This window comes from Tripterygium wilfordii, chromosome 2 (assembly GCF_013401445.1).
Source record: "Tripterygium wilfordii isolate XIE 37 chromosome 2, ASM1340144v1, whole genome shotgun sequence".
Classification (NCBI taxonomy): Eukaryota; Viridiplantae; Streptophyta; class Magnoliopsida; order Celastrales; family Celastraceae; genus Tripterygium; species Tripterygium wilfordii.
In genome coordinates, this window is record NC_052233.1 from 3,280,421 (window position 1) to 3,306,919 (window position 26,499).

At 36.1% G+C, this 26,499-nt stretch overlaps 4 protein-coding genes across 4 annotated transcripts; all 4 read left to right on the forward strand.

The window, feature by feature from the left end:
- The first annotated feature begins 7,714 nt into the window (after positions 1-7,714).
- On the forward strand, positions 7,715-11,561 carry LOC119980265. The gene is made up of 2 exons (XM_038822900.1): positions 7,715-11,237; positions 11,322-11,561. The coding sequence occupies exon 1, from the start codon at positions 9,233-9,235 to the stop codon at positions 10,100-10,102; it is 870 nt and encodes a 289-aa protein (XP_038678828.1). The 5' UTR covers positions 7,715-9,232; the 3' UTR covers positions 10,103-11,237; positions 11,322-11,561.
- An 8,898-nt stretch (positions 11,562-20,459) lies between these two features.
- LOC120009645 lies at positions 20,460-24,233 on the forward strand. The gene is made up of 3 exons (XM_038860304.1): positions 20,460-20,883; positions 21,181-21,239; positions 21,695-24,233. Exon 3 carries the CDS (start codon positions 22,767-22,769, stop codon positions 24,231-24,233), a length of 1,467 nt encoding a protein of 488 aa, XP_038716232.1. The 5' UTR covers positions 20,460-20,883; positions 21,181-21,239; positions 21,695-22,766.
- Positions 21,442-22,521, forward strand: LOC120009637. Its single transcript, XM_038860293.1, has 2 exons — positions 21,442-21,992; positions 22,089-22,521. The coding sequence occupies exons 1-2, from the start codon at positions 21,442-21,444 to the stop codon at positions 22,519-22,521; spliced, it is 984 nt and encodes a 327-aa protein (XP_038716221.1).
- Positions 24,234-24,356: 123 nt separating the features above from the next.
- Positions 24,357-25,376, forward strand: LOC120009649. The gene has a single exon (XM_038860311.1). It carries the CDS (start codon positions 24,357-24,359, stop codon positions 25,374-25,376), a length of 1,020 nt encoding a protein of 339 aa, XP_038716239.1.
- The last annotated feature ends 1,123 nt before the right edge of the window (positions 25,377-26,499 follow it).

Genomic DNA, 26,499 nt, shown 5'->3' on the forward strand with positions numbered 1-26,499 from the left:
GAGGAATCCGAACTGCTATCTGTTGTTGATCATTTGTGGATGTTTTGTCGTGTTATGCTCATAGGTTGGATGTGTGTCTTGCATATATATATTTGCATGTTTATTGATGGAGTGCGCGATGCGAACTAAGGGAAATTCACGATTATAATACAGCTTCTACTATATTCAATCCACCTAGAACTGAATGAAAGTAGGGTTAGAGAATAATCTCTAGTTTTTTCTTAAGTATAATCTCTAGTTTTTTCCTAACTCAATCAAAGCTGCTCTCTAATGAGAGTTTACAATCTTAAATAGTAGACGACAAACAAGACCCTAAGGAAACCCTAATTAATTAAAAAGAAAATTACAATAAAATAAAATAAAATAAAATAAAAGAAATTGCAAAAATCATTGGCATTCCTCGAGGAAACGTTGTGACCTTCCTCGAGGAGGGCAATCTACCTTTGCTTAATCTTCCTCAAGCTCTCGCGCTGCATTAGCCTCCCCTTGTTGGACATCTGCCTTTGTCTCTGACTAATGCCTCCTTGAAACCTCAACTTCAATTATCAAAGAGATTGAAAAATTCTTTACATATTGAAACCAGTATAGAATAACAAAATCAACAGGTACCATAATATGGTCGAGATTCGCTCCTTGAATAATTTGAAACTTATCCTCCATCGTTTTTCAATGATATCTTCTTGCAATAATTGATCTTCTTCATCGGGATACTCATCAAAGAAGGGCTGCAAAAATTTCTCATCTTGTTCATCCTTGAACTTTATGAAGGGCTTGTTTAAACTTGCAACTTCTTGTTCGTCTTTATCAAAGATCGGTGTAGATGGTGTATCTAACCTTTCCTCGATTATGAAATAACTGTCATAGATAGGTAATCCTGCCTTCCACTGCCTTGGATCAAGATCCTGACATAACCCCTTCCCATTACGTTCTCGACGCTAAAAGGATTGTCGAAGTTATCATCAGACTCAACCTCATATGCCTCCTGCAAATTCGATGGCAGGTTTAGTTGGAACAACAACACATCAAGCCATTGCGCTATCAGATCCATCTGTCTCAAAAATGTTTCCATCTTTCGTTCAATGACCCGATCGATTTGTTGATCACGATGTGAACTAAGGGAAATTCACGATTGTAATACAGCTTCTACTAGATTTAATCCACCAAGAATTGAATGAAAGTAGGGTTAGAGAATAATCTCTGATTTTCTTAATTCAATCAAAGTTACTCTCTAATGAGAGTCTACAATCTTAAATAGTAGACGACAAACAAAACACCAAGGAAACCCTAATTAATTAAAAAGGAAATTCTAAAAAAATAAAAAAATAAAATAAAATAAATTGCAAAAATAATGGCAGTCTGCCTTTGTCTAATCTTCGTCAAGCTCTCGCGTTGCATCATTTATATATATGCATATTGGGTTGTGATTGTGGCATGATCATGTTCATATTGTTCCTACCTATTCTTGCATCACTCTTGAGTTGATTGCCATTTCTATACACTTGTTCTACCTTTGTGTCTATCATTTACGATGATTGTTGTGGTTGATCCACTCGGATATCCGTTTCATGGATAACCAAATTCTTATCGGGTATTAAACCCCTACTGGGCTATTTAGCTCAACCTTTATTATGTGTTTCCCTTTCAGATGAATCCATAGATGGCGGTCAGCATCCCGAGGCGTGAGCGGTTCCCCCGTAGATACAGTTGTGGTTATGGGTAGTGCAGGGTTTGATTTATAAAGACTTCCGCTTTGTTTATTTGTAAAGATGTATTTAATGTCTTAAATATTTTTTAGAGGTGTAGGATTTTATTTGGATTTAAATAAATAAATTTTGGAGGATTTTGCATGGTTAGATAGGTTTGAGGATATTTTGGTAATTCAGTAGATCCCCTCCGAGACGAGTCATTACAATCACCTCCAGTCCCCACTCGTACATAACACAATATTTTCATTAGTGTTAGGTAGCCTATATAATGGTAGCTCATTGGAACCCAAGTCTCTTAAACGAAATTTTAAAACGTTTTGACTCTCAAAATACATGTTAGATTTTTAAAAAAAATTACATATTTGGAATCAGCGCATAAAGCTCTTCCTAACAAGATCAATTGTCGGTGAGTTTTATCTGGTAGATCTTAATTCCATTGTTTTTTTCAACGGAAATGAAATTTAAAAACAATAGATTCAGAACTAAAACAATGAATTTTAGACTCTGCTTTAAAAAAAAATGAAATTTATATTAAAACAATAAATTTTGGACAATGAATTATGGGATAAAAGAGTGGAATAAAGTTATTCCATTGATTAAATCAATTGAATAAACCTGTTGGGCTCCCACAACCTACCAAACTGATGGGTTACATGCCATTTTCGATATTTTTGTGTTAAAACATAAAAAGGTATTCCAAACTTTTTTTATAAACAATTAGTCAACCGATTAAATAATTATAAAATTCTAAACAACCGGAACGTACAATTCTAAACAATTCTAACACTTATATTAAATTAATAAAAGTTTAAGGCCTAAATATTAAATAATATAAATAAAATAATAAATGAAAAACAAAGAAAAAATTAGATAATCGGAACTTACAATTATGCGGTGGCGAAGAGTGAATGTGGTGGCGAAGAGGGAAGGGAGTGACGATGTTCTGTTGACCTTTGTAGCACATGTGGAGGAGTGGAGGAGAGAGTGGCGGCTGCGAGTCGTGTTTTTGTTTTTACGCTAATGACACTGTGAGTTGTCTTGCGTCATTAAATACTGTTAGATAAATTTTAGGAAAACACTTAAGTGTTTTTCAAGTGTTTTCTATTTTCATTTTCTAGAAAACAGAAAATACTTTAGAAAACATGTTTGGTCACCTGTTTTAGAAAACATAGAAATAGAAAATGACTGTAAAATAGAAAACAATAAAAAGTCGTTTTCTAAAATAGAAAACACGAAATTCTATCTGTTCTGTCTTCGTCTTCGTCTTCGTATTCGGTATTCTCCTCATCTAATCTCGCCATCTTCCCCTTTCACTCTCTTCCACCTCAAGATTTCAATCGACTCGAAATTTTAGATCCAGCTCTCCCTGACAGTTGATTTGCATATCTACGAGCACATGCCAGATTCTTCTCTGAGAGATTTCATGGAGTGAAATTTCTCTATTTTCGTGAGTTGTTCGCCTTAGATGATTTAACTGGGTTCAAGTGTGTTGTTGATGAGAAGGGTCACGATGTCAATGAGACTATTTTTTGGTATGGGAGGAGAAACGGGTCGAAGGCAGTAGTTTAGAGGAGAGGACACCACTCAGATGTCAATAAGACTGGTCATTTGAATTGTTTCGGGAACAAATGTTATAAAAGAAAGTCTCCATCCTGGTTCTCAATTTTTTTTCTTGTAAGTTGTCTCTTGGTTGGTTTGGCTTTGTGTTGTAACCTCTGTGGTGCTTTCATTGATCAATTGAGAGGTATCAATGTTGTTAACAGAGTTGCACTCAAAGTGTTTGTTGAAATGCCCCATCTGTTGTTTGTATCAATTATTTTGGTTAAGAGTTTTTTAAATGGAATAACAAAAAAAGAATATGAAATCGATGCGAAGGGTATCTCTGATCAAAGAAGATGGTTTGAGCATTTACAGCTTATTAGGGCTGGTGTTCATGTATGAAAGAAAACTGCAAAAATTAAAGCAGCAGATATTCAAAATACAATAGGGAGCCCAAGAGAGGAGTAGACAGACACCATACGATTAATGGGTTATTGGGCAGATTTTTAATGGACTCCATTACTATTTTCCCTAGGAAGATTTTGAAGCTGGGCAGTTTGGTGATCATCGGCAAGGGTGGGTTTCTTCGTTTTCAAAGTATAGTCTCACCCTTTCTTAACCTTTTTACAATGCTACTTCAAACTATTTGTTCTTGTTGCAAATAAATTGAGAGCTGAGATGCATATGCCACAATGGAAAACAGAAAATAATTTTTCAATTCAAACCAAACATGTTTTCTGGTTTTAGAAAATAGAAATAGAAAATAGGGATGGAAAATAAAAATAGAAAATAGAAAACAAACCAAACACACTCTTAATGCCCCTAGAATTTGTGTCCATACGTATCCATAGTCCAAGTGTTAAGCCAGGTCAGCTATCCAACTAGATATTTTGGGGAAAAAAATAAGGTAAATGAAAGTAAATCAATATTCCCGCTTCTCTCTCCTGTTACTTTTTCATCCCCCACTTCTCTCTCTTGATTTCATCTTGTCTTTTCCTTATTCTCTCTCCAACATCATCTGATATCTCTACAACATAGCCCTGCACAATCTCTCTCCTGCTTTTCTTCACACTTATCTTCATCTCTTGCTTTTCTTCAAGAGACATATAATAATGTAATAGACATATTATTAGAAGTATAATAAAGAGTGTAATTAATACTAATATAGTGTAATAGACATTATTAGAAGTGTAATAAAATAACCTCAGTGTTAGCACTAAATTGGTTTTTTTAAATGTCTTACACGTTAATAATACTATAATATATTAATTTTCCTTTTATATAAATGGGTCCATGTTAATTTTATATATTAGTATTAACTAAATGGTGGCACGATTGACAGATTTTCTTTTAATTAAGTGGACCCACATTAATTTTTTTCAAAATAAAAAAAAGGTCAAACGCTTGAAAAGAAGCTCCTATCGAGAGCTTCTTTGTAGGCAGCGAAACTGCTGTAAACGCCTTGCTGTTTGACAAGGCAGTGGATGTCAGTAGACTTTATAGCGGTATCCGTGACCCACATGCCTTGCCAAACAGGTGGCAAATGATATTGTGGGAAGATATTTTGAGCGGATAATACAAGGGGATTTAAAATGTGTGAGGGAGGCTAAATAGGAAGGAAAAAAAAACTTTTTTTTAAGCATCCATCCATCCATCCATGCTATCCATCCATCCATCCATGTCCATGCTATTATATAAAGTTCATGGAAAGGCAGGCCTCTCCTGGCGAGTCAGGCCTCCTTATCGTAATCGCGCATCTGGTCTTCTGTCCTTTATGTTTTATTTGTTTTTCTTTGTACGAACAGATGGGCGAGCAAAACGACGCCGTTTTGCGTCCTCCGTTTTGTCGTTTATGTGTATCTCTCCAACGCTTGTGCTTCTGCGTCTATAGTGTGCGTGGGATTACGGTGCATGAACCTTGCACGTCTTGCCTCTGTCCATTGCAGGTATTTTGTCTTCTTCGTTATTCAGCTTCGTGCCTACGCCTTTCCTCTTTTGTTTGTTTTCCGTGTGAGGTTTTCCTGGTCTGCGAGTTCATGTATTTGTCGTCTCAATTTAGCGACTAATCATCTCCGTTTCCTCGGTCTCAGATTGGTTGGTTTTTTCTTCACTGATTGTCTCTCTTATTTTGGGTTTTTCCCCCTTCCGCAGTTGTCGCATTACTTCATCTTGGTTTGGGTTATCTGATTTGAATGTGAAAATTACAATTGTAGGGTTTGTGCAAGGTTGTCGGAGTTATTTACGGCAAGCTTCGTTGGTTATTTCTTCATCGATTATGTTTGTCTTACTGTGGGTTTGTTTGAAATATATGTTCATTTGGGTTTGGTGATCTCCATTTGAAATTTACATCTATAGAGTTTGTCGGATATTGTCGAAAGCGTATGCCATCTACGTTTGACGAAAGTGGTGGTAAGTTGATTTCCGTTGGGGGTGATGGTCTTGCTTTGTTTTGGACTCATGTTCTGCTTTGGGTTCTTCCTAGATCCTTCTGATTATGATGATTATTATAATTATATTCCTTCAAATTTGTGTCAAAGTATGTTTGATTTGTGTTGTTTGGTTAGTGCGTACATAGGAACTTATGTTATCCTTTTGTCTGTTAATTATAATCCTCTTTTACCATTCTATTGGATTGGAAAATAAATTCCCCTTTCGTCCCTTGCACAGCTGTTCATCAACACAGGGGAGTCATTTCGCAACTGAATTTGTGCATCTTCAATTGTGAGGTACATGTGCTCTCTTATTGATCTTTGTGCATAAGTTTTTCCATCTCTACTATTACAATTATATCCATGTTATTGTTTATAGTGTTTCTAATTACTGCTAAGTATTTTCATTTATCAAAACGTATTATTTATGTATTCCTTATTGTTGAGGAATTTCTTTTATTACATATTTGCATGCATATATAATTATAGGATGGAGTTTGGAGAATCGAGTAGGGATAATAGAAAAAAGCGTAAATGTAAAATGTTTGTTGGATGAGCGAAGGAGGAACAGAGCATCAACATCTACTGCAACGCCTGCTACAAAACACAATGATGCTTCCAGTAATTCGTCACTTCATGAGTCGTTGTGTCATTCCTTTGTGCATGCCAGTGAATTAGTTTTGGTTCCGCTCAATTTTGGTCATCCATTGTGAACTTGCCAATTTTGTGGTGCCATTTTTTGGTTTGCAGAGCGACTAAAATCTACTCCAGCAAGAACTCCTATGTCTTCACTTTGCTGTCAACAAGGGCGTATTAAACTTCCTCAACTAAAGGGGACCCTCCAGCTTTTTTGAAGCAACTTATGGATTATGAAGGAGGAGCATGTTCAAGATTATTTCGTGACAACCTTCGAACATACAACTCTATGTTTGCATTAATCTCTATCGGTGGCAAAATCAACAATGAGATCAACAAGGGACATGGCCCTTATGTCTTTAAAATTAATGGGCAGAATCATCACTTGATAGGATCACTGCTTCCTGTCAAAGGCCAGAACCCACAATTTGCACAGTTATATATTTATGACACAGATAATGAGACTTCTAATAGAATGGCTGCTTTTTCAAGATCTGGTGTAAATTCTGAAGTACAGGAGGAGGTTGTGTCTCAATTAATTAATATTTTCAACGATGTAAATGATCTGGTTAAAGTTTTTCGTATGGCAAGAGACAGATTGAAAGCTGGTGATGAACGCCCTGTTTCATTGTTGTTGTCTGCCCGGCGACGAGGTGAGAGTTCACAATATAATGCTCCAGCTTATCCAAAAATGGCAGGTTTGGTGGTTGGAGATATCGGCTATATAGATGAGGGCCGTGACATTATTGTTGAATATCAAGGACAATGATTAAAATGTATCAGTGACTTGCATCCTTCTTTCATGGCCATGCAATATCCAATTTATTTCCATTTGGCGAGGATGGTTATAGGCTTAACATTCCTTATGAAGATAAAAGTCCAGCATGTAAGATGAAGCGCGACAACGTGACAAGACGTGAATATTATGCGTTTATGATACAATAAAGAAATTGTGGTGGAGGTTTGTTAGTTAGAGGAGGTAAATTATTTCAACAATATATCGTTGATGCTTATACATGTATTGAAGACAAGAGACTGCGATATATTCGTTTCAAACATCAACAAGAGCATTATTGATGTGAGATGTACAAGGCATTCAAGATGCATTCCTAGAAGGTGATGGAAAGGTCAATTCAGTTGGGAAGCGTGTCATTTTGCCATCCAGTTTCACTGGTAGTCCTCGATACATGATCCAGAACTACCATGATGCAATGCTCATATGTAGATCGAGAGGAAATCCAGATTTATTTATAACGTTCACGTGTAATGTTCGTTGGGTGGAAATACAAAATGCATTGACTCTTATTCCAAGCCAGAAACCAGAGGATAGACCATACATCATCTCTAGAGTTCTCCATATGAAACTTGAAGAATTTATCACTGACATGTAGAAGGGGTCTAGAGTTCTCCATATGAAACTTGAAGAATTTATGACTGACATGTAGAAGGGGTCTTATTTTGGAAATGTCGTCGGTGCTATTTTCACAATTGAATTCCAGAAAAGAGGCCTGTCTCATGTACACATTATCATCTGGTTGAATCAGGCTGACAAACACCCAACTCCAAATGACATTGATAAGATAATTTCTGTAGAAATTTCAAATAAAGAACAGACCCAAAACTTCACAGAATTGTCTCTAGATTTATGATTCATCGACCTTGTGGCATTGCCAATCCTAGAGCTCCTTGCATGAAGATGGGAAGATATGTGAAGTATTTCCCCAAAAAATTCAAGCAAGAAACAACTATAGGAGAATATGGATTTGCTGTGTATCGAAGAAGAGATGGCAGTGAAGTAGTTGTAAAATCTGGTGTCAGCATGGATAATAGATCTATTGTCCCTTACAATAAACAACTACTTCTCAAATACGATGCGCATATAAATGTCGAATGGTCCAATCGATCGAGGTCGATCAAATATTTATTTAAATATGTCAACAAAGGCATGGATCGTACAAGAGCATTGTTACAAGGTAAAAAAGACACATCTGGTGACAATTCAGTAGAGTAGAGGATGATCAGATTTTTGATGAAATAAAGACCTATATTGATTGTAGGTATTTGACAACATATGAATCAGTGTGGAGCATTTTTGAATTTCATATACACCACAAATAACCAGCTGTGCAAAACTTAACAATCCACTTGCCTCTAATGAATAGTATCATTTTCAATGGAGAAATGGATGTCAGCAGAGTCTTGCAATAACCTAGGATAGAGAAAACTATGTTGACATAATGGATGTTCACTAACAGCAATAATGAAGATGCACGGGGGCTTTCATATGCTGAGTTTCCCACTTTATGGAGGTGGGACTCGACAAACAAAATCTGGTTTCGAAGGAAAAGAGGGACTTGTATTGGCAGGATTACATTTATTCATCCATCTACTGGTGAACTTTATTAGCTCAGGATGCTGCTCTCTTATAGTAAAGGTGTTGAAAACTTCATTCAAGTTAGGACGGTTAATGGAATTGTGTATGAAACTTTCAAAGAAGCATGTAATGCAATGGGTTTAATTGGAAATGATAAGGAATGGCATCAGGCAATTGAAGAAGCTGCAGTATGGGCAACCCTTCAAGAGCTGAGATATCTATTTGTGACCATGATACTGTACTGTGAAGTCGAGGATGGAAAAAAATTATTTCATGACAATTTAGGATACTTGAAAGAAGATATTTCTTACAAAGTTGCAAAGCAAGTTGGGATACCAGAGGCCAACATAGCAGCTGCAGAAATCAAGAATCAAGTGTTAATTGAATTAGACTCACTGTTGAGAAGAAATGGTTCATCACTAAGCGATCATAATCTTTCGCACCCAACAAATCTGCATATCATGGATTTGGGAAACACTATGTTAATAGAAGAATTATCACACAATTTGTACAACCTCCAATGTGAAAGCAAGCGTCTGCTCTAGCAAATGAATTATGGTAAAAAAATAGTATATCACGCAGGTTTAGAAGTTGTGTACAAAGGAAATGAAGGTTTCTTCTTTGTTCATGGTCATGGTGGATCCGAAAAAACATTCCTCTACAACGCAATTATTAGCAGTTTACGTTCAGAGGGGAAGATAGTGCTCGCAGTGGCATCTTCTGGGATTGAGTCACTACTATTGCCTGGCGGCAGAACAGTGCACTCAAGGTTCAAGATTCCAATTGATGTCCATTCAGAGTCGAGCTGTCACATTAACAAAGGCAGTCAACTAGCGAAACTTATAAAGAAGGCATGTGTTATAGTTTGGGACAAGGCACCCATGACCCATCGACATTGTTTCGAAGCTCTCGATAGATCTATGAGAGATATATTGACAACCGATGAGGAACCAATAGAAGAAAAAAATTTTGGGGGCAAAATAGTTTTGCTTGGTGGGGATTTTAGACAAATTCTCCCTGTCATTGTAAAGGGATCAAGATATGACACAGTAAAGTCCTGTATAACACAATCACATTTGTGGCCACATTGCAACGTCTATGTTTTAAAAGACAATATGCTCCTCTCTGATAGTGGATTGAACCCTGAGCAGAGATCAGAACTAAAGAAATTTAGTGACTGGCTTTTAGACATTGGGGAAGGTAGGGCAGAAGCAATAAAGATGGATGACAATGAAGACATTGCCAATTGGATAAAGATACCTCAGACCTTATTGTTGAAGTCAGAAAAGGGTGAAATAGAAGATATGATTACAAAAATATATGACGACTTACAATCTTTATACACTGATTCGACTCTATCTACAAAATGGGTGGCGCATCGGATGGCGATGACCTACTATACCCACCATAATTTTTGAATTCACTGAAATTCAATGGCATTCCCAACCATGAACTGCAGCTAAAAGTGAACACTCCTGTTCTGCTTTTAAGGAATATCAATCAAAGCAATGGATTGTGTAATGGAACGAGGCTCATGATTACAAAATTAGGAGAAAAGGTTATTCAAGGTACTGTAATAACAGGCAACCATTCAGGAGAGAAAATTTGTGTCCCAAGGATAATAATGTCAGCCACTGAAAAGAAATGGCCCTTCACAATCAGGCGTAGGCAATTCTTGGTCAGATTATGTTACGCTATGACTATAAACAAAAGCCAAGGACAAACATTGAAAAAAGTTGGCTTATATCTTCCGAGACCTGTATTTTCACATGGACAATTATATGTTGCAGCCTCAAGGGTCACGACATACAAAGGACTTAAAGTTTTAATAGCACCAGAGGAAAACAAAAATTAGGAATACACCAAAAACATTGTCTACAATGAAATTTTTGAAGCTTTGCACCAAGGTCTATTTGTTTATCACCTCATTTTCTAAGAAATGTGGCAGATTATAATTAATTGCTTATATATTTCCTATAACAAATAAAATATTGGTTTTTTTCTAAATTTCAGGAGAAGAAGAATAGCCTATGGATCACACACTATTAAATGATTTGGAGGCAGGGCAGAGTGGATATAAGATAATCACTAGAGTTGCTAGAATGTGGGACTCTACAAATCCAACTATGCAAGATCAACTCATTAGTGTGGATTTCCTATTACTCGATAAACAGGTTAATTGTTCTATGAAATTCAGAACTTAATTCACAAGAAATCAATCAAACTATAAATTATGTTTCTTCTATTTCATCTGCTAATTATATTATCCTTCAATCTTTTAGGGCACCACTATGCAAGGATCAATAAGAAAAGAGGATGCACCCCGGGTGAAGGAATTATTGGTTGAGGGAAGGTCTACAAAATATCAAACTTCCTTGTTGTCAAAGCAAGAAAAAGTTACAGAGTATGTCAGCATGAGAACATGATTCTGGTTGGAACGTGGACTATTATCAAAGAAATTCCAATCACAGCTCACACTACCAATCAACAGTTTCAATGTTCGCGACGAGCAAAGCCTGGAATCAAGATTTTATAATGACTCTGACTTAAGTGGTATATGACTGAAGTACTATAACATCATTACTTATCCAATCATTACAAAAATGCTTATATAGCGTTATTTCGATGATTGTGCAGATATTATTGGGACTTTAACTTCTGTTGGAAGACTAACAAAGACTTTGGTCAATGGGAGGATGGTTGCAAAGAAAAATATGATGATCAAAATCGCAGAGTGAGCACTGAATTATATGTACAATTCGTATTAAAATTTTAAAATGGGCTGAAAATTAATAACAAAACTATTGCTCCCTAACGACAGGAATAAAAATATACCTGTCACTCTATAGGCCAAAATTGCAGAAGCATTCGATAAGAATATGGTTTTACACAATAACAAAAATGAAGTACATGTTGCAATTTTGTCTTCAATGACTGTGCGATCTTTCAGAGGTTATTTCGCAACCATATTTGCTCACTTCAGTAAAATTAAACTCATTTATCCAATAACACATGCACATGATTTTACAAATATTCATTGCTGCAGGTGATTTGACATTGTCCAGCACATCAGCGACTAAGATATACCTCAATCTTGATATAGAAGATGTCTACATTTTTCGTGCAAAGTAAAATATTAAAAAATATGTATTGCACCAAAAAACAATACATCCAAAATGTTCAATTACAAATTGCATCCTTACTTACTGACATTTAATCATTCTTCATATAGTGTGTCATCTTTAAATGCCTGCACATACTTGGATAAGACTGACAAATCATGGAGTTCAGAAAAGAATATTGCACAAAATAATGTGACAACAATAGCTGAATTGTTGTCCCTGGATCGCGACGCTGATATGGTAATAAATACATAGACTTGTAGAACAAGATGACTACAATTTCTAACACTTTGATAAAATATTTACTATATTAAAATATATGAGTAGGGAAAGAGATTCAATTGCATTGCAAAAATAGTGGATATAGATGCATCCACCGGCTGGTGGTACAATGCACTGAATTATATGTACATTGTCTGATTTACCAGCCTCCAATAGAACAATTGTCCCACCAATGATGAAAGATCTATATGGGAAAATATACAATTTCACTGTCTCCATCAACAACAGAAGCAACAACAATAACCTCTTCACATTTAGCGTCTCCCAAGCAACTGAAGAACAACAAAAATTCCAAGCGGAAGGCACATGGGACAAGGAGAACCTCCAACAAACTTCGATACAATCCCCACAAACTGGTGAAGATGATGACAACGAAGACCAATAGCTCACCAACGATTTCACAGGAAAAGCCAACCGCAAGAGAGACAGATTAATATACTCCAATTTTATTTTATATAGACAACTAAATTAGTAATATATTAATAATGTCACGTATAATTGCAAAACTTATTCTCAAAAGATTATACACATGATTTATTATACATAATACATGTTATCTTACCTAACATTTCTCCCAAAACGAATATAAAGTTTTGTATTACCAATTTCTGCATAATGAATGAATACATGCTTTTCTCCTAAAAACCTCAAATCCATATCTCCCTTCCACTTAAAAACTTATATTCTACATACCCAATTAGGAGTCAATGAGTTCAACATTTGTCCATGTCATTTTTTTATATCTACTTACAAAATTATACCCTCATTGTTTAATATTCCTGGGTTAGCAACTACTTCTCAAATAATGTAACATTTATTACCTCATGTGGATAGAATGTTTTCGTCAATTTATTTCTCTGTCTCTAATTTTTTCCTGCAACATTTTGTACTACACAGGGAGTTAATGGCAACAAAAGACAAAGAATCGAAGGAAAAACATCTACACAAGAAATCTGCAATTTCAAAGGGCAAGACAAAGATTTGATAAAGTCCAAACAATTCGTCTGCCACACCAAACTTTTGTCCTTAATATGTGCATATTTTGTGTACATAAATGTGCAGGAAACTACCTATGAAAATGTTCTATGTTGTTCAAGGAAGACTTTAGAACTCCTCTGACTAACAATGCTCTGAAAAACATTAAAATATCATATTTTGAGGACATGGATCATAACAATGGATGATATTGATCCTTTTGTTAGCAACATACTAAAATATTGTATCAAAATTTCTTCTTATATAAATAGTGTATCAAAAAGGAGTAAATACTTTTTATTCCAATAATTGACACAGGTTTCAACATATGAAGACTTGAAATTTAGATTTTTGGTGAGTTGGACGAAGATAATAGTGTGGCACAAATGTTTAGTGCTTCTTTGCTATTTCTTAGGAGTTATTCCAATAATTGACATTGATTTCAACATCTAAATGTTTCAAATTTACATTCTTTGTGAGTTTCAGAAAGATGATAGTGTCGCACAAATGTTTAGTGCTTCTTTCCTATCTCTTATGACTTACTATTTTTCCCCTTACCCAATTACTCTATCTACTGTGCTATTTTGTCAGTGAGTAAGGCCCCCTTACCTAATTACTCTATCTACTATGCTATTTTGTCAGTGAATAAGCCTTACTTTCCATTACACGCACACTCATTACTGTCAACATTGACAGAATAAAAAACTTATTTAAGTTAGTTCCCCAGAACAATATCTGCTTCAAACATTCTTGAAGCTTAAAATTCTCTGTATCATATCCTTTTTTTTTAGGTTTGTCAGCACAATTGACTAATTTATCTCTCTTTCTTTAAACTCATATTTTTCCTCTATAATTCCATAAGACCAATCCAAAATCCAATGAATGTTATATGCCTTTTGAAAAGCTGGTAGTGTTTGGTTACAATTATGGTGGTAGCATAAAGTTGTTGAAATTGTAGTGACAAATTACTTAAAAGAGTATTATATATTTAAGTTCTCAGATAAGTAAACAAATATTATACGAAAAAATAAATAATTTACTAAATTAATAAATAATTAAAACGGCCCAATTAACCGCAATTTCAAAATGGTTACAAAATTTTCATAAAATTTTCCCTTAAATCCTACCACCTAAATGGTTGTTTCGCAAACATGTAGCATTTATATTACCAGGCAGCCTAAATGCTACGAAAAAATGCTTGCCAAACACACCTATATACATATCTACTAAAATCCTATATTTATATAATAGTATCAATGGATTCCATCAAAGGCCCCTTTTTGACCAAACCACATTCTAAATATAACAATTCAATCCCAACTATGAAAAAACCATTCAATGAATGTTATAATTTTTGGTACTAGACATCTAGAGAGCCAAATCAACAATTAATGCAAGATACATCATCATGATGACACATAGAAGATAAAACCCACTAGAAGACAACAACCTATGAAACCATCTTGCATATTCTAGTAAAAAAACCAAGGGCCAATATTAAACGTGAAACACAAAACAAAACCCTCATAAAATCTATGTAAGCCATAAAGAATAACCCTCTTCACATACAACTCCAACGTCTATCAACGCAAGTTCTCTAAGGATGGGATAGAAAATCTTCTACCGATCACTCAATCAAAGTATACAACTTCACTGTCTCCCAACTTCTACATCGTTCAATTGGAGTCAATATACAGAAGAGGAGTCATTCTCAACCTAATACACATCTATCTGGTGAGTATAACGAATATACAACCAACAAAACTTTCCCCTATGTCATCATATCTCTCAATAGACACCCACAGAAGAATAAATATCCTCACCTTCATTCGACTATGTTCTTAAATAATCTCCATAATGAACTCAACACATGCTTAATTAAACGTTTTCATAATGCACATCCCTTTGCTAATTTCTTCATCATACAATTGTAGGTGAAAAGAAGCAATGTTTGCATCAACAATAGCACAGAAATTAAAGAGAAGTAGATTATCTGGAAACAAACTTCAACAAGCAATCAGAGATCTACAATGGCTGACCATACAAGTAGAAGCTGCTGCAAGTGATGACACAAACTTATTGGACAAAGAAATGGAACTCATGATTGAAACTGTTGAACAACTATTAAAGGAGAAAGAAGGTCTGAAAAAAGAATTGGAACATGAATTAAACGACTCAAATGCAACTTCAGATGTGGATCTTTCTTACACAATTAATGGCCAATCAGAAGATGAGGAACAGAGACAGACAAACAAACTGATGAAACAGATTATCCAGAACCATGCAAAAGTTCTAATATCTACAAAAAAAGAAGGAGATTAAAGGTTCTTCCTCCAAGATATTAAACAGTTATACCAGAAAGCAGAGCAATTGAACAGAACAATCACCAAAAACAAGGGAATAGGGACAAGCATCGAGAAGGATATAGACATACGAAAGAGGACAGTAGCAAACATGGAATGGTGTAGACTTTAACTGCAAACACTAACTCTGAATGCACTGACACAGCTGAAGAACAAAATTGAAGATGAAGAAGATCAACATGACACCAAAGAAAGCTCAGTAGAAGAAGACAATTTCAAGGAAGAAGAAAATAACACAAATATGACAAACTTTGTGCCCACAAGGAATAATGGAGGATTCTACATCACTTTGATTTATGATATCCTAGATATAAGGAAAGTTTTGAACTACCACGCAGGAGAAAGCGATGGAGAAAATGTCCCAATAGAAGAGATTGCTATACCAAGTCTGAAAAAGAGTAAAAGAGATTCAGCCCACTGAATCCATGAGAAAAAACTTCTCTAGTCTGAACAAAAAATCAAAAGGTAACATGCTTCTACAACATTGTCAAACAAGCAGAAATAGCTGCTCCTTTTGTGTCTTCCAGATGTCTATGACTGTATATAACTTGTGCAATGTAAATACGCAACATCAATAAGTTGCTGTACTTTTACAGTTGTATAATAGTATGGATGGATGTAAACTTTTGTAAAATAGAGGCACACATTGGGACAACACAGCCCACACATCCGTACTACTGCATAACTCACATGTTTAAATCATAAACAACAAATTCAATTCTCAAATATCCTCAATAGGCAATACTGTGACTACCAATTACATAATCACACATGAAAAATATAAACAAAGTCACTGCAATTAACAAAACATATATATTTAACTCTTCCTTCTTAAGCAGTACAAATTTATCAAAAACCATATTCCCATCATCGGTTTCGTAAATAAAAAAAGAAAGCAACATTAACAGTGCTACAAATAACACTAAATAGTTCAATCTGGGAGTTAACTATCCATCCACACAAATATTACATGTTTAAACAACTCTAACAGATATCTGAGCACAACAAGACACAACTTCACTCCAAATATATACAGACATCAACAAAAACACGACCAAACTCTAACTTTGCAAATCAATTAGTGATTCCAAGACATTTCTCCATCACTTTCGTCTTCACTGTTTTCGGTAATACAAAATTGACACGTCTAAAACATGAAACAAAAATAGTTATAAATAAATACTACAAAAAAATAACACACAAGTACTTATAAGATACAGAGTTATATATACCTCATACAACCCAGTGTGAAGAATCTTAAATCCAACACTATCAATTTCATGTGGACGATAGTCAAATTTAAAATGCGACGTACCACTGTGGCAAGCCAATCGAAGAGAGAATCTCATAGGAACACTGGCAAAGTCACCATGTCTCAAATAACCACCACTGGACCTATCATGACAACCCTTACATACAAATTACACAATAATATATCAATCCAAAAATCTTAAGCAAAAAATAGCATACAAAGGACCAAACATGAAAAGCTAAGAAAATATACCTTTGATATTCCCAAAATACCCCAACTAATGGGAGAAGGCCACGTAGCAGAATAAGTTCCGATGAGGACAATACGGGTGACGTACCGAAGGGTACACTTCGGTTCTCGACCGAAGGGTATACCTCTGCACTATCAAATTGAAGACCGAACTTCGATAACCGTACTACAGAAGCATGTACGCACGAAGTTCAATTGATGAAGAGTCCTCATAGGATGCCAATTCTAGATAGAGTCTAGATAGAATTTACCATCCGAGAAACCCTCTGGAAAACCAATGAGAGGGAGTCCGACTCCTACTACAACTCAAACACTTCAAACTCATATAAAAGGGGAACCTCTGCCCTCAGGTAAGCAATCTAACTCCTGCACTCTAAAATACTTACTGAGCAAGAGGCAACGCTCGAAGCAACGAGCCATCCTCCCAAGTTTAGTACGGTACTGACTTGAGCGTCGGAGAGGTCCCCCCGAGTACACCCTCGGGGCCCTACCGAAGCTTACGTTCGCTTCTTGTGCAGGAAGGAAGGAAGAGATCACGTACCAGCAAAGGAGAAATTAGTTATTCCAGCTCAGTCTGACTTGGCTGATTTGTCTGATAGGGTAGACCTGTTTTAGACATCATCAACCTTCCAACTAAATCCACCATCATCGTCAACATTAGACACAGACAGATCAACAAAAGGGTGACAAACATACAAATTCCCACTGCCATTTCTTGCACCTATCAAGGCCATCTCCTTAAAACACTGCTCATGGGTGACTTCCAATAGACCATTGCTCGAAGAAGATACATCACTCAAAAATTTGATAACCACATTATGAACGTCACTGCAACAATAATGCCTTAAAACACGAAAACATCGTTCTTTTGACCATGTGTCAACCTGAGCATTTAAGAGAATCGTCACCGTACCACAGCCATATTCACTATCTTTTTTGATAGAACAACCACCATGATGCACAACAAACTTATAACAGACTATAACATTCATACTGCACCTAGAAACCACCATCAATACAAACTCCATTAAACAATTGGCAACACATGCGAACTTCTTTTTCTTTTAGAAATTAGGTAGGACCAACATTTTTGAGTATATATATATATATATATATATATATTTAAAATCATTAGAAATTAATACCGAGTGATTTAGGGGTGTACGAGTGGTTTTAAAACTGAAATTTGTGACTATAGGTGTAATTGTCCTGACAGCTTTTTAAAGCTGTCCGGACAGCCATAGAAGAAACTGAGATAGAGGTGGTTTCTAAGCAGAAGTGTCCGGACGGCCATCTAGGGTGTCCGGACACCTCCCTAAAATTAGCACGCGTGAATTGTTTTAAAAACACTCATTTCACGATTTCTCTTCAAATAACAAACCAAAACAAACCCTAAACCCCATTTTCTCTCAAATTTCCTCCCTTTCATCAATCTAAGATCATCAATCAAGGTAAGATTGTCTTCTTTCAAGTTGTTTCAAGTTGGATTCATGACTTCTCTCTCTAGCTTAGCTTACATATTCTTAAATTCCTCTCTTTGTTCTAATATTTCAAGGTTTGAACCCAACTCAAATCCATGAGTTCCTACATCTTTTGAGGCCTAAAGGAAGCTTGAATCCCTTCCTTCTACTTGTTTCTACAACCTTGGTAAGTTTCTTAAACCTAAAAGCTAGTATTTAGAGATTGGGTGATTTGGGATTCTAGGGTTTTATGGGTTTTGTAGATTTGGGGGAAAATCTTTAAATTAGATTAAATTAGTGATTTAATAGGCTGATTTAGACTTGTTTATGGTTGTATTGCTAGATATGTGAAGTTCAAGAACTTGGAAAGTTTTGGGTAAGAGAAGGTATGGGTTCTTGATTTATTGGATTAATTTGTGTTAGATATGTGAAATTGAAGTTTTTTGTATATTGATTGGAGGATGGGCTTACCGAATAATATGTTGGTTGAGGCCGGGAAAATTCAAGGTTGAGTATTGGTTTACATAGCTAATTTTTGGAGTGCGAGGTAGGGAAATTTCACGCTTTGCTATTCTCTTTGAATATGTCTTCCTATTGAGAACATTTATCCTTCCCCATTGTTCATTATGATGCGTTCTCGCCTTAATTGCACCTAAGGGAGAGCAACCATACTTTGTGTTTTCCTCATTGTATGATTTGAGTTATATTGCATACCCTACTTGTTCAATCTTTCATTGAGCATGAGTTATTCTGGAACATGCATCATGTAGTATATATATAAATGTAGGTTGTATGTATACCCTATTGCATAACCATGTTGGACATGCATTGTAATTGCATAGTAGATGTCGGGTATGGACCCGTATATCTCCTAGTTGTGTGTTGATGTGAAATGTGGAATGTCGTTGGGCCGTTCAGGGTTCCTATGAGTATAGGAACGCCGATGGGCAGAGTCAGAATTCCATATGGGCTCGTGTTTTGTGTGTGGAGAAATTATGTGTGATTGTTAGGTGGCCTGAGGCCCTGCTTAGATGTGAAGTTGATTGATGATATGATATGTTAGGTGGCCGGAGGCCCTACCTATGTTGTGAATATATTTGTGATATGGCTGCGTGTTTACTCCAGGTTGACATCCTCCATATTAAGGGGAGGTGCTGTCGAAATTTTCAGTGGTGTGATGATTAAATTAATTATGATTTGATTTAGACGGTATCAAAAGTAACGCATTCCGAGTCGGGGCGTTACAACACAAATTTACTTACAAAAAATATGAGAACCACAAAACCTTCTCATGCAATACTGAAACACAGTTTATTGCACAATATAAACAACAAAAAATTTTAACAACACCTATGAATAAATATACGAAACAATTAAATTAACCACCAATAACAATGGAACAACAACCTCACTTTACTAAAAACCCCTATCAATCCATTCTTCATCTCTAATCTAAACTTTGTCTTTAACTCACAGATAATATAAGCTTTCCAAATTCATTCCGATCCTTTCCACATTTCAATCCATTAGATATATATAGCACGTAGGGATTTCATAACCGAATCAACTAACCATCTCTCCTAAACAATCTACGAAACAAACACAAAATAATCGCACCTCATCAACGCTGAAAACAAAAACAAACATGCCCAATTGTGACAACAAACAACAAACGTGGACAGATGACGAAAAATGGACTCCAACACAACACAACAACAGCACGAAAATTTTAAAAAAAAAAACACAATGCTTCTAATGCATTGTGACTTGATTACTTTATTCCAGCATGTATATATATGCCAGTAAAAACTTCTTCTTTGCTTGTTTATCTTCCGTTGTATTTGTACTTCTTCAAACAATGCTTCTAATGCATCAAATGTTCATCTTCAACTTTCACTGGCCTACTACACTGCTACTATTTATAATTGTAGAGAAGGCATAAAGTCTCCTGGCGAGTCATTGGGCTTTGCCGTACTCGCATGTGAGGGGCTTTTTTTGGATTGGTTTTGTGTATTTTTTTGCCCTTTTTTTATTTTATTTTTCTTTCGAATAGGTGGGGGAGTAAAACAGCGCCGTTTTGCGCTGACTTTTTTGTCGTTTCTGCTCTTGGCTCTGACGCGCGCGTCTTTGTGTTTATTCGGTGCATGCGATGAGGCTGCATGAACCTCACACGTCTTACCTCTATCCATTACAGCTATTTTGTCCTCTTTCCTTATTCAGCTTCCGAATTACACCGTTTTGCTGTGTTTGTTGTCTCAGCTGTCAGGTTTCTTTGAGCTGCGAGGTTCATGTATGTATCCTATCCATTCAGTCACCGATCATCTGCGTTTCGTCTCTGCTACCTTGGTTGGTTATTTATTCATCGATTATCTCTTTTATTTTTGGTCTGTTGGAGATCTTGGTCTGGGTTAGCTCATCTTGGTTTTGAATTTGCATTTGCAAACTTCGTAGAAGCTACTGGAGAGTGCTTAGCAGGTTTCTGTGACGGAGCTGCTGGTAAATTAATTTCCCTTTGTCCTATTAGTCTTGCTTTCGCCTCATGTTCTCCTTTGGGTTGTTCGTAGCTGTTTCTAATCGTCATAATAGTCAGGTTTCTATGAATGGGTGTTCGTTTGTGTTGTTTAGTTCGGCTGTAAAAGCAAGGTTATGTTATCCTTCTCTCAATTATAGGAAAATTATGGGACTCCAGCCATTCAATAATTTAATTGTTTATGAACCTCATTCTTTATGTGTTCATAGTTTTACGATTTTGTGCCAATCTATAGTCATGGTTAATTTTTGTGGCTTGCACAGGTGTTTATCAAGACAAGAAACTCATTCTACAATTAAGTTTGGGCATCTTTATTTCTCAGGTACATTTCTAAGCATCTGATCTCCTAACAATGTTTGTAGGTAACTCATTTCATCTGTGCTGCATTGATTGTGTCACTGTTATTGTTAGCAGACTTTGCATTTATGGCCACGGTATTCCATTTATCAGCTTATATCATTGCTGTGTTCCATATGGTTGAATAATTGTTTATTCTTGCATATTTACATGCATATAATAATAGGATGGAATATGGAGAATCGAGTAGGGATAATAGAAAGAGGAGAAAATGTTTATTGGACGAACAAAAGAGAGACAGAGGATTAATTTTGAGTCCAACACTTGCTACGAACCAACATCATTCTGCCACTAATACTTTAGTTCATCAATTGTTGTCTTTTTCCTCTTTGCCTACAACCGAACTGAATTCGGTTCCACTGAATTTCGGTCATCCATCATGTACCTGTGAATATTGTGGTGCTATTTTTTGGTTTGCAGAGCGACTGAAATCAGCTCCAGCCAGAGCTCCTGTGTATTCACTCTGCTGTAGACAGGGGCGTATTAAACTTGCACAACTAAGAGAACCTCCAACACTTCTTAGGCAACTAATGGACTATTTAGGAGGGAGATGTTTAAGATTATTTCGTAAGAATCTTCAAACATACAACTCCATGTTTGCATTGACCTCTATCGGTGGGAAAATCGACAATGATATCAACAAGGGACAGGGACCATATATTTTTAAACTTAATGGCCAAAATCATCACTTGATAGGATCACTTCTTCCTGTCAATGGGTAGAACCCACAATTTGCTCAGCTATATATCCACGACACAGAAAATGAGACTTCTAATAGAATAGCTGCTCTTTCAAGATCTAGTGTTAATTCTAGAGTGGAAAAGGAGATTGTGTCTCAATTAATACATATTTTTGACGATTTCAATCATTTGGTTAAAGCTTTTCGTATGGCAAGAGACAAATTCAAAGCTGGTGATGAACGTCATATTTCATTGTTGTTGTCCGCTAGGCGACAGATCGACAGCTCACAATATGATGCTCCAGCTTATCCAGAGATGGCAAGTTTGGTTGTTGGGGATATTGGGTACACAGATGAGGGCCGTGACATTATTGTTGAATACCAAGGACAGCAATTAAAGCGTATTAGTGACTTGCATCCTTCTTTCATGGCCATGCAATATCCAATTTTATTCCCATATGGCGAGGATTGTTATAGGCTTAACATTCCTTACGAAGATAAAAGTCAAGTACCTAAGTTGAAGCGCGGGAACATTACAAGGCGTGAGTATTATGCATACATGATATAATAAAGACATTGTGGTGGAGGTGGTTTAATTAAAGAGGCAAATTATTTCAACAATATATCGTTGATGCTTTTACCTGTATAGAAGACAAGAGGCTGTGATACATTCGTTTCAAATATCAGCAAGAACATTACAAGTGTGAGATATACAAGGGGATTTAGGATGCATTCCTAGAAGCTGATGGAAAGGCCAGTTCAATTGGGAAACGTGTCATTTTGCCATCCAGTTTCACTGGTAGTCCTCGGTACATGATCCAAAACTACCATGATGCAATGGCAATATGTAGGTCAAGAGGAAATCCATATTTATTTATAACATTCACTTGTAACGTACGTTGGGTGGAAATACAAAATGCATTGAGTCTTATTCCAGGGCAGAAACCAGAGGATAGACCATACATTATTTCTAGAGTTTTCCATATGAAACTCGATGAATTTATGAGTGACATCAAGAAGGGCTCCTATTTTGAAAATATCGTAGGTGCTATTTACACTGTTGAATTCCAGAAAAGGGGGCTACCTCATGTGCACATTATCATCTGGTTGAATCAAGTTGACAAATATCCAACTCCGAATGACATTGATAGGATCATATCTACAGAAATCCCAAAAAAGGAGATGGAACCAGAACTTCACAAAATTGTCTCTAAATTTATGATTCATGGACCTTGTGGCATTGCCAACCCTAGAGCTCCTTGCATGAAGATGGGAAGATGTGTGAAGCATTTTCCCAAGAAGTTTCAACAGGAAACAACTATAGGCGAAGATGGATTTGCTGTGTATAGAAGAAGAGACGATGAGGATATAATTGTTAAATCTGGCGTCGAGATGGATAATAGATTTATTGTCCCATACAATAAACAACTTCTTCTCAAATATGACGCGCACATAAATGTCGAATGGTGCAATCGATCTTGGTCAATAAAATATTTATTTAAGTACGTGAACAAGGGCCCGGATCGTACAAGGGCTTTCTTACAAACTGAGAAGGAGGCACCTGGTCAGAATTCAGCAGCAGGTGATCCAATTTTTGATAAAATAAAGACCTCTATTGATTGTAGGTACTTAACAGCCTATGAATTAGCCTGGAGAATTTTTGAATTTCATATCCACCATAAGTATCCAGCTGTGCTAAACTTAACGATCCACTTGCCTCTAATGAACAATATTGTTTTCAATGGAGACATAGATGTCAACAGAGTCTTGCAGCAACCTGGCATAGAGAAAACTATGCTAACAGAATGGATGTTTACTAACACCAATTTTGAAGATGCACGGGGGCTTTCATATGCTGAGTTTCGAACTCTATGGAGGTGGGATACTACGAACAAGATCTGGTTTCATAGAAAAAGAGGGAGTTGTATAGGCAGAATTACATATGTTCATCCATCTGCAGGTGAACTTTATTATCTCAGGATGCTGCTCTCCCATAGTGAAGGGGCAGAAAATTTCGTTCACATAAGGACAATTAACCAAATTGTGTATGACACTTTCAAAGAGGCATGCAATGCAACGGGTTTGATTGGAGACGATCGAGAATGGCACGAAGCAATCGAAGAAGTTGTAGCATGGGCCACTTCACAAGAGCTGAGATATCTGTTTGTCACCAGCATACTATATTGTGAAGTCATAGATGCCAATAAATTGCTTGAGAGAAATTTAAGATACTTGCAAGAAGATATTTGTTACAAGCTTAAAAACCAACATGAGATATGAGAAGGGAACATACCAAGTGAAGAAATTAAGAATCAAACATTAATTGAATTAGAGTCACTTCTCCGGAAAAATGGCACATCACTAAGCCAGCACAAACTTCCGCACTCGACGAATCTGCAAATGATGGATTTGGGAAACACTATGTTAAGAGAAGAGTTATCACACAATATATACGAACTACAATGTCAAACCAAATGTTTGGTACAGCAAATGAATTATGATAAAAAATTGGTATATGAGGCTGTTTTAGAAGCTATGTACAAAAGAAGTGGTGGTTTCTTCTTTGTTTATGGTCACGGTGGAATTGGGAAAACTTTCCTTTACAATGCAATTATTGGCAGTTTACGTTCAGAGGGCAAGATAGTACTTGCAGTTGCATCTTCTGGTATTGCGTCACTACTATTGCCTGGAGGAAGGACAGCACATTCAAGTTTCAAAATCTCAATTAATATCCATTCAGAGTCAAGCTGTCACATTAAAAAAGGCACACAAGTGGCAAAACTTATAAAAAAGACATGTATTATAGTATGGGACGAGGCACCAATGACACATCGCCACTGTTTTGAAGCTCTGGATAGGTCTATGAGAGATATGTTGACAACTGATGAAGAACCAGCAGAGGACAAAATTTTTGGGGGCAAAATAGTTCTCCTTGGTGGGGATTTTAGGCAAATCCTTCCTGTCATTGTAAAGGGCTCAAGATACGACACAGTAAAGTCCTGTATAACACAATCTCATTTATGGCCTCATCGCAAGATCTATGTTTTAAAACAGAATATGCGCCTCTCCGATATTGGATTGAACAATCAACAAAGATCAGAATTAAAGAAATTTAGTGACTGGCTTTTAGACATTAGGGAAGGTAGAGAAGCAACAATCAAGATCAATGAAGACGAAGAAGTTCCCAGTTGGATAAAGATACCTGAAAGTTTATTGCTCAAATCTGAAAAGGGTGAAATAGAAGATATGATCAGAGAAATATATGAGCACTTACCATCTTTGTACAGTGATCCCAATTACTTAAAAGAAAGAGCAATAATCACAGCAACAAATGAAGCTGTTGACATCATAAATTCACATGTCCTCAAATTAATACCAATTGAACATAAAACATACTTAAGTTTCTACTCAATCTACAAATAGGTGGCGCATCAGATGACGATGAACTACTCTACCCAACATAATTTCTGAATTCACTGACATTCAATGGTGTTCCCAATCATGAATTTCAATTGAAAGTCAACACACCTGTTATGCTATTAAGAAACATCAACCAGAGCAATGGATTGTGCAATGGAACCAGGCTCGTGGTTACCAAGTTAGGTGAAAAGGTTATTCAAGGTACTGTCATAACAGGCAACCATATAGGAGAAAAAATATATGCTCCATGGATAATAATGTCTGCAACTGAAAAGAAGAGGCCATTCACAATTAGGCGTAGACAATTCCCTGTCAGATTATGTTACGGAATGACTATAAACAAAAATCAAGGTCAAACGCTGAAGAAAGTTGGCTTATATCTTCCGAGACCAGTATTTTCACATGGACAATTATATGTTGCAGCCTCAAGGGTGACGACGTATGAAGGACTTAAAATTTTGATAGCATCAAAGGACGACAACAATTTTATGTATACCAAAAACATTATGTACAATGAAAATTTTCAAGCTTTGCACCGAGGTCTATACATTTCTCATATCATTTTATAAGACAAATATTAGATTATAACTGATTGTTGGAATTATTTCTCGTTACAAATAACAAATTGTTTGTTTTCCAATTCCAGGAGAAGAACTATAGACCATGGATGACACACCATTGAATGCTTTGGAGGCAGGGCATCGTGGATATAAAATAATTACCGGGCTTGCTAGAATGTAGGACTCTACTAATCCAACTATGCAAGATCTACTCATCAGTGTGGATTTTCTATTAGTTGATCAACATGTTAGTTCTTCAATGAATTCCCAACCTTAATTGATAAAAAATATATAAAAACATCAATTACATATGTTCAATCTTCTCTGGAAATAATATTGTTCTTCAATCATTTAGGGAACCACTATGCAAGGATCAATAAGAAAGAGGATGTAGCCCGATGAAGGAATTACTGGTTGAAGGAAGGGTGCACAAAATATCAAACTTCATTGTTGTCACTGCAAGAAAGAGTTACAGAGTATGTCAGCACGAGAACATGATTCTGGTTGGAACATGGATGATCATTAAAGAAATTCCTGAATCAGAGTCCACATTACCAATGAACAAA

Coding starts and splice junctions, on each gene's coding strand:
- LOC119980265 (XM_038822900.1), top strand. CDS start 9,233: ATGAATTATGGTAAAAAAATAGTATATCACGCAGGTTTAGAAGTTGTG.
- LOC120009637 (XM_038860293.1), top strand. CDS start 21,442: ATGGAATATGGAGAATCGAGTAGGGATAATAGAAAGAGGAGAAAATGT. Junction 21,993..22,088: donor TCACTTCTTCCTGTCAATGG/GTAGAACCCACA, acceptor TGTTAATTCTAG/AGTGGAAAAGGAGATTGTGT.
- LOC120009645 (XM_038860304.1), top strand. CDS start 22,767: ATGATCCAAAACTACCATGATGCAATGGCAATATGTAGGTCAAGAGGA.
- LOC120009649 (XM_038860311.1), top strand. CDS start 24,357: ATGGATTTGGGAAACACTATGTTAAGAGAAGAGTTATCACACAATATA.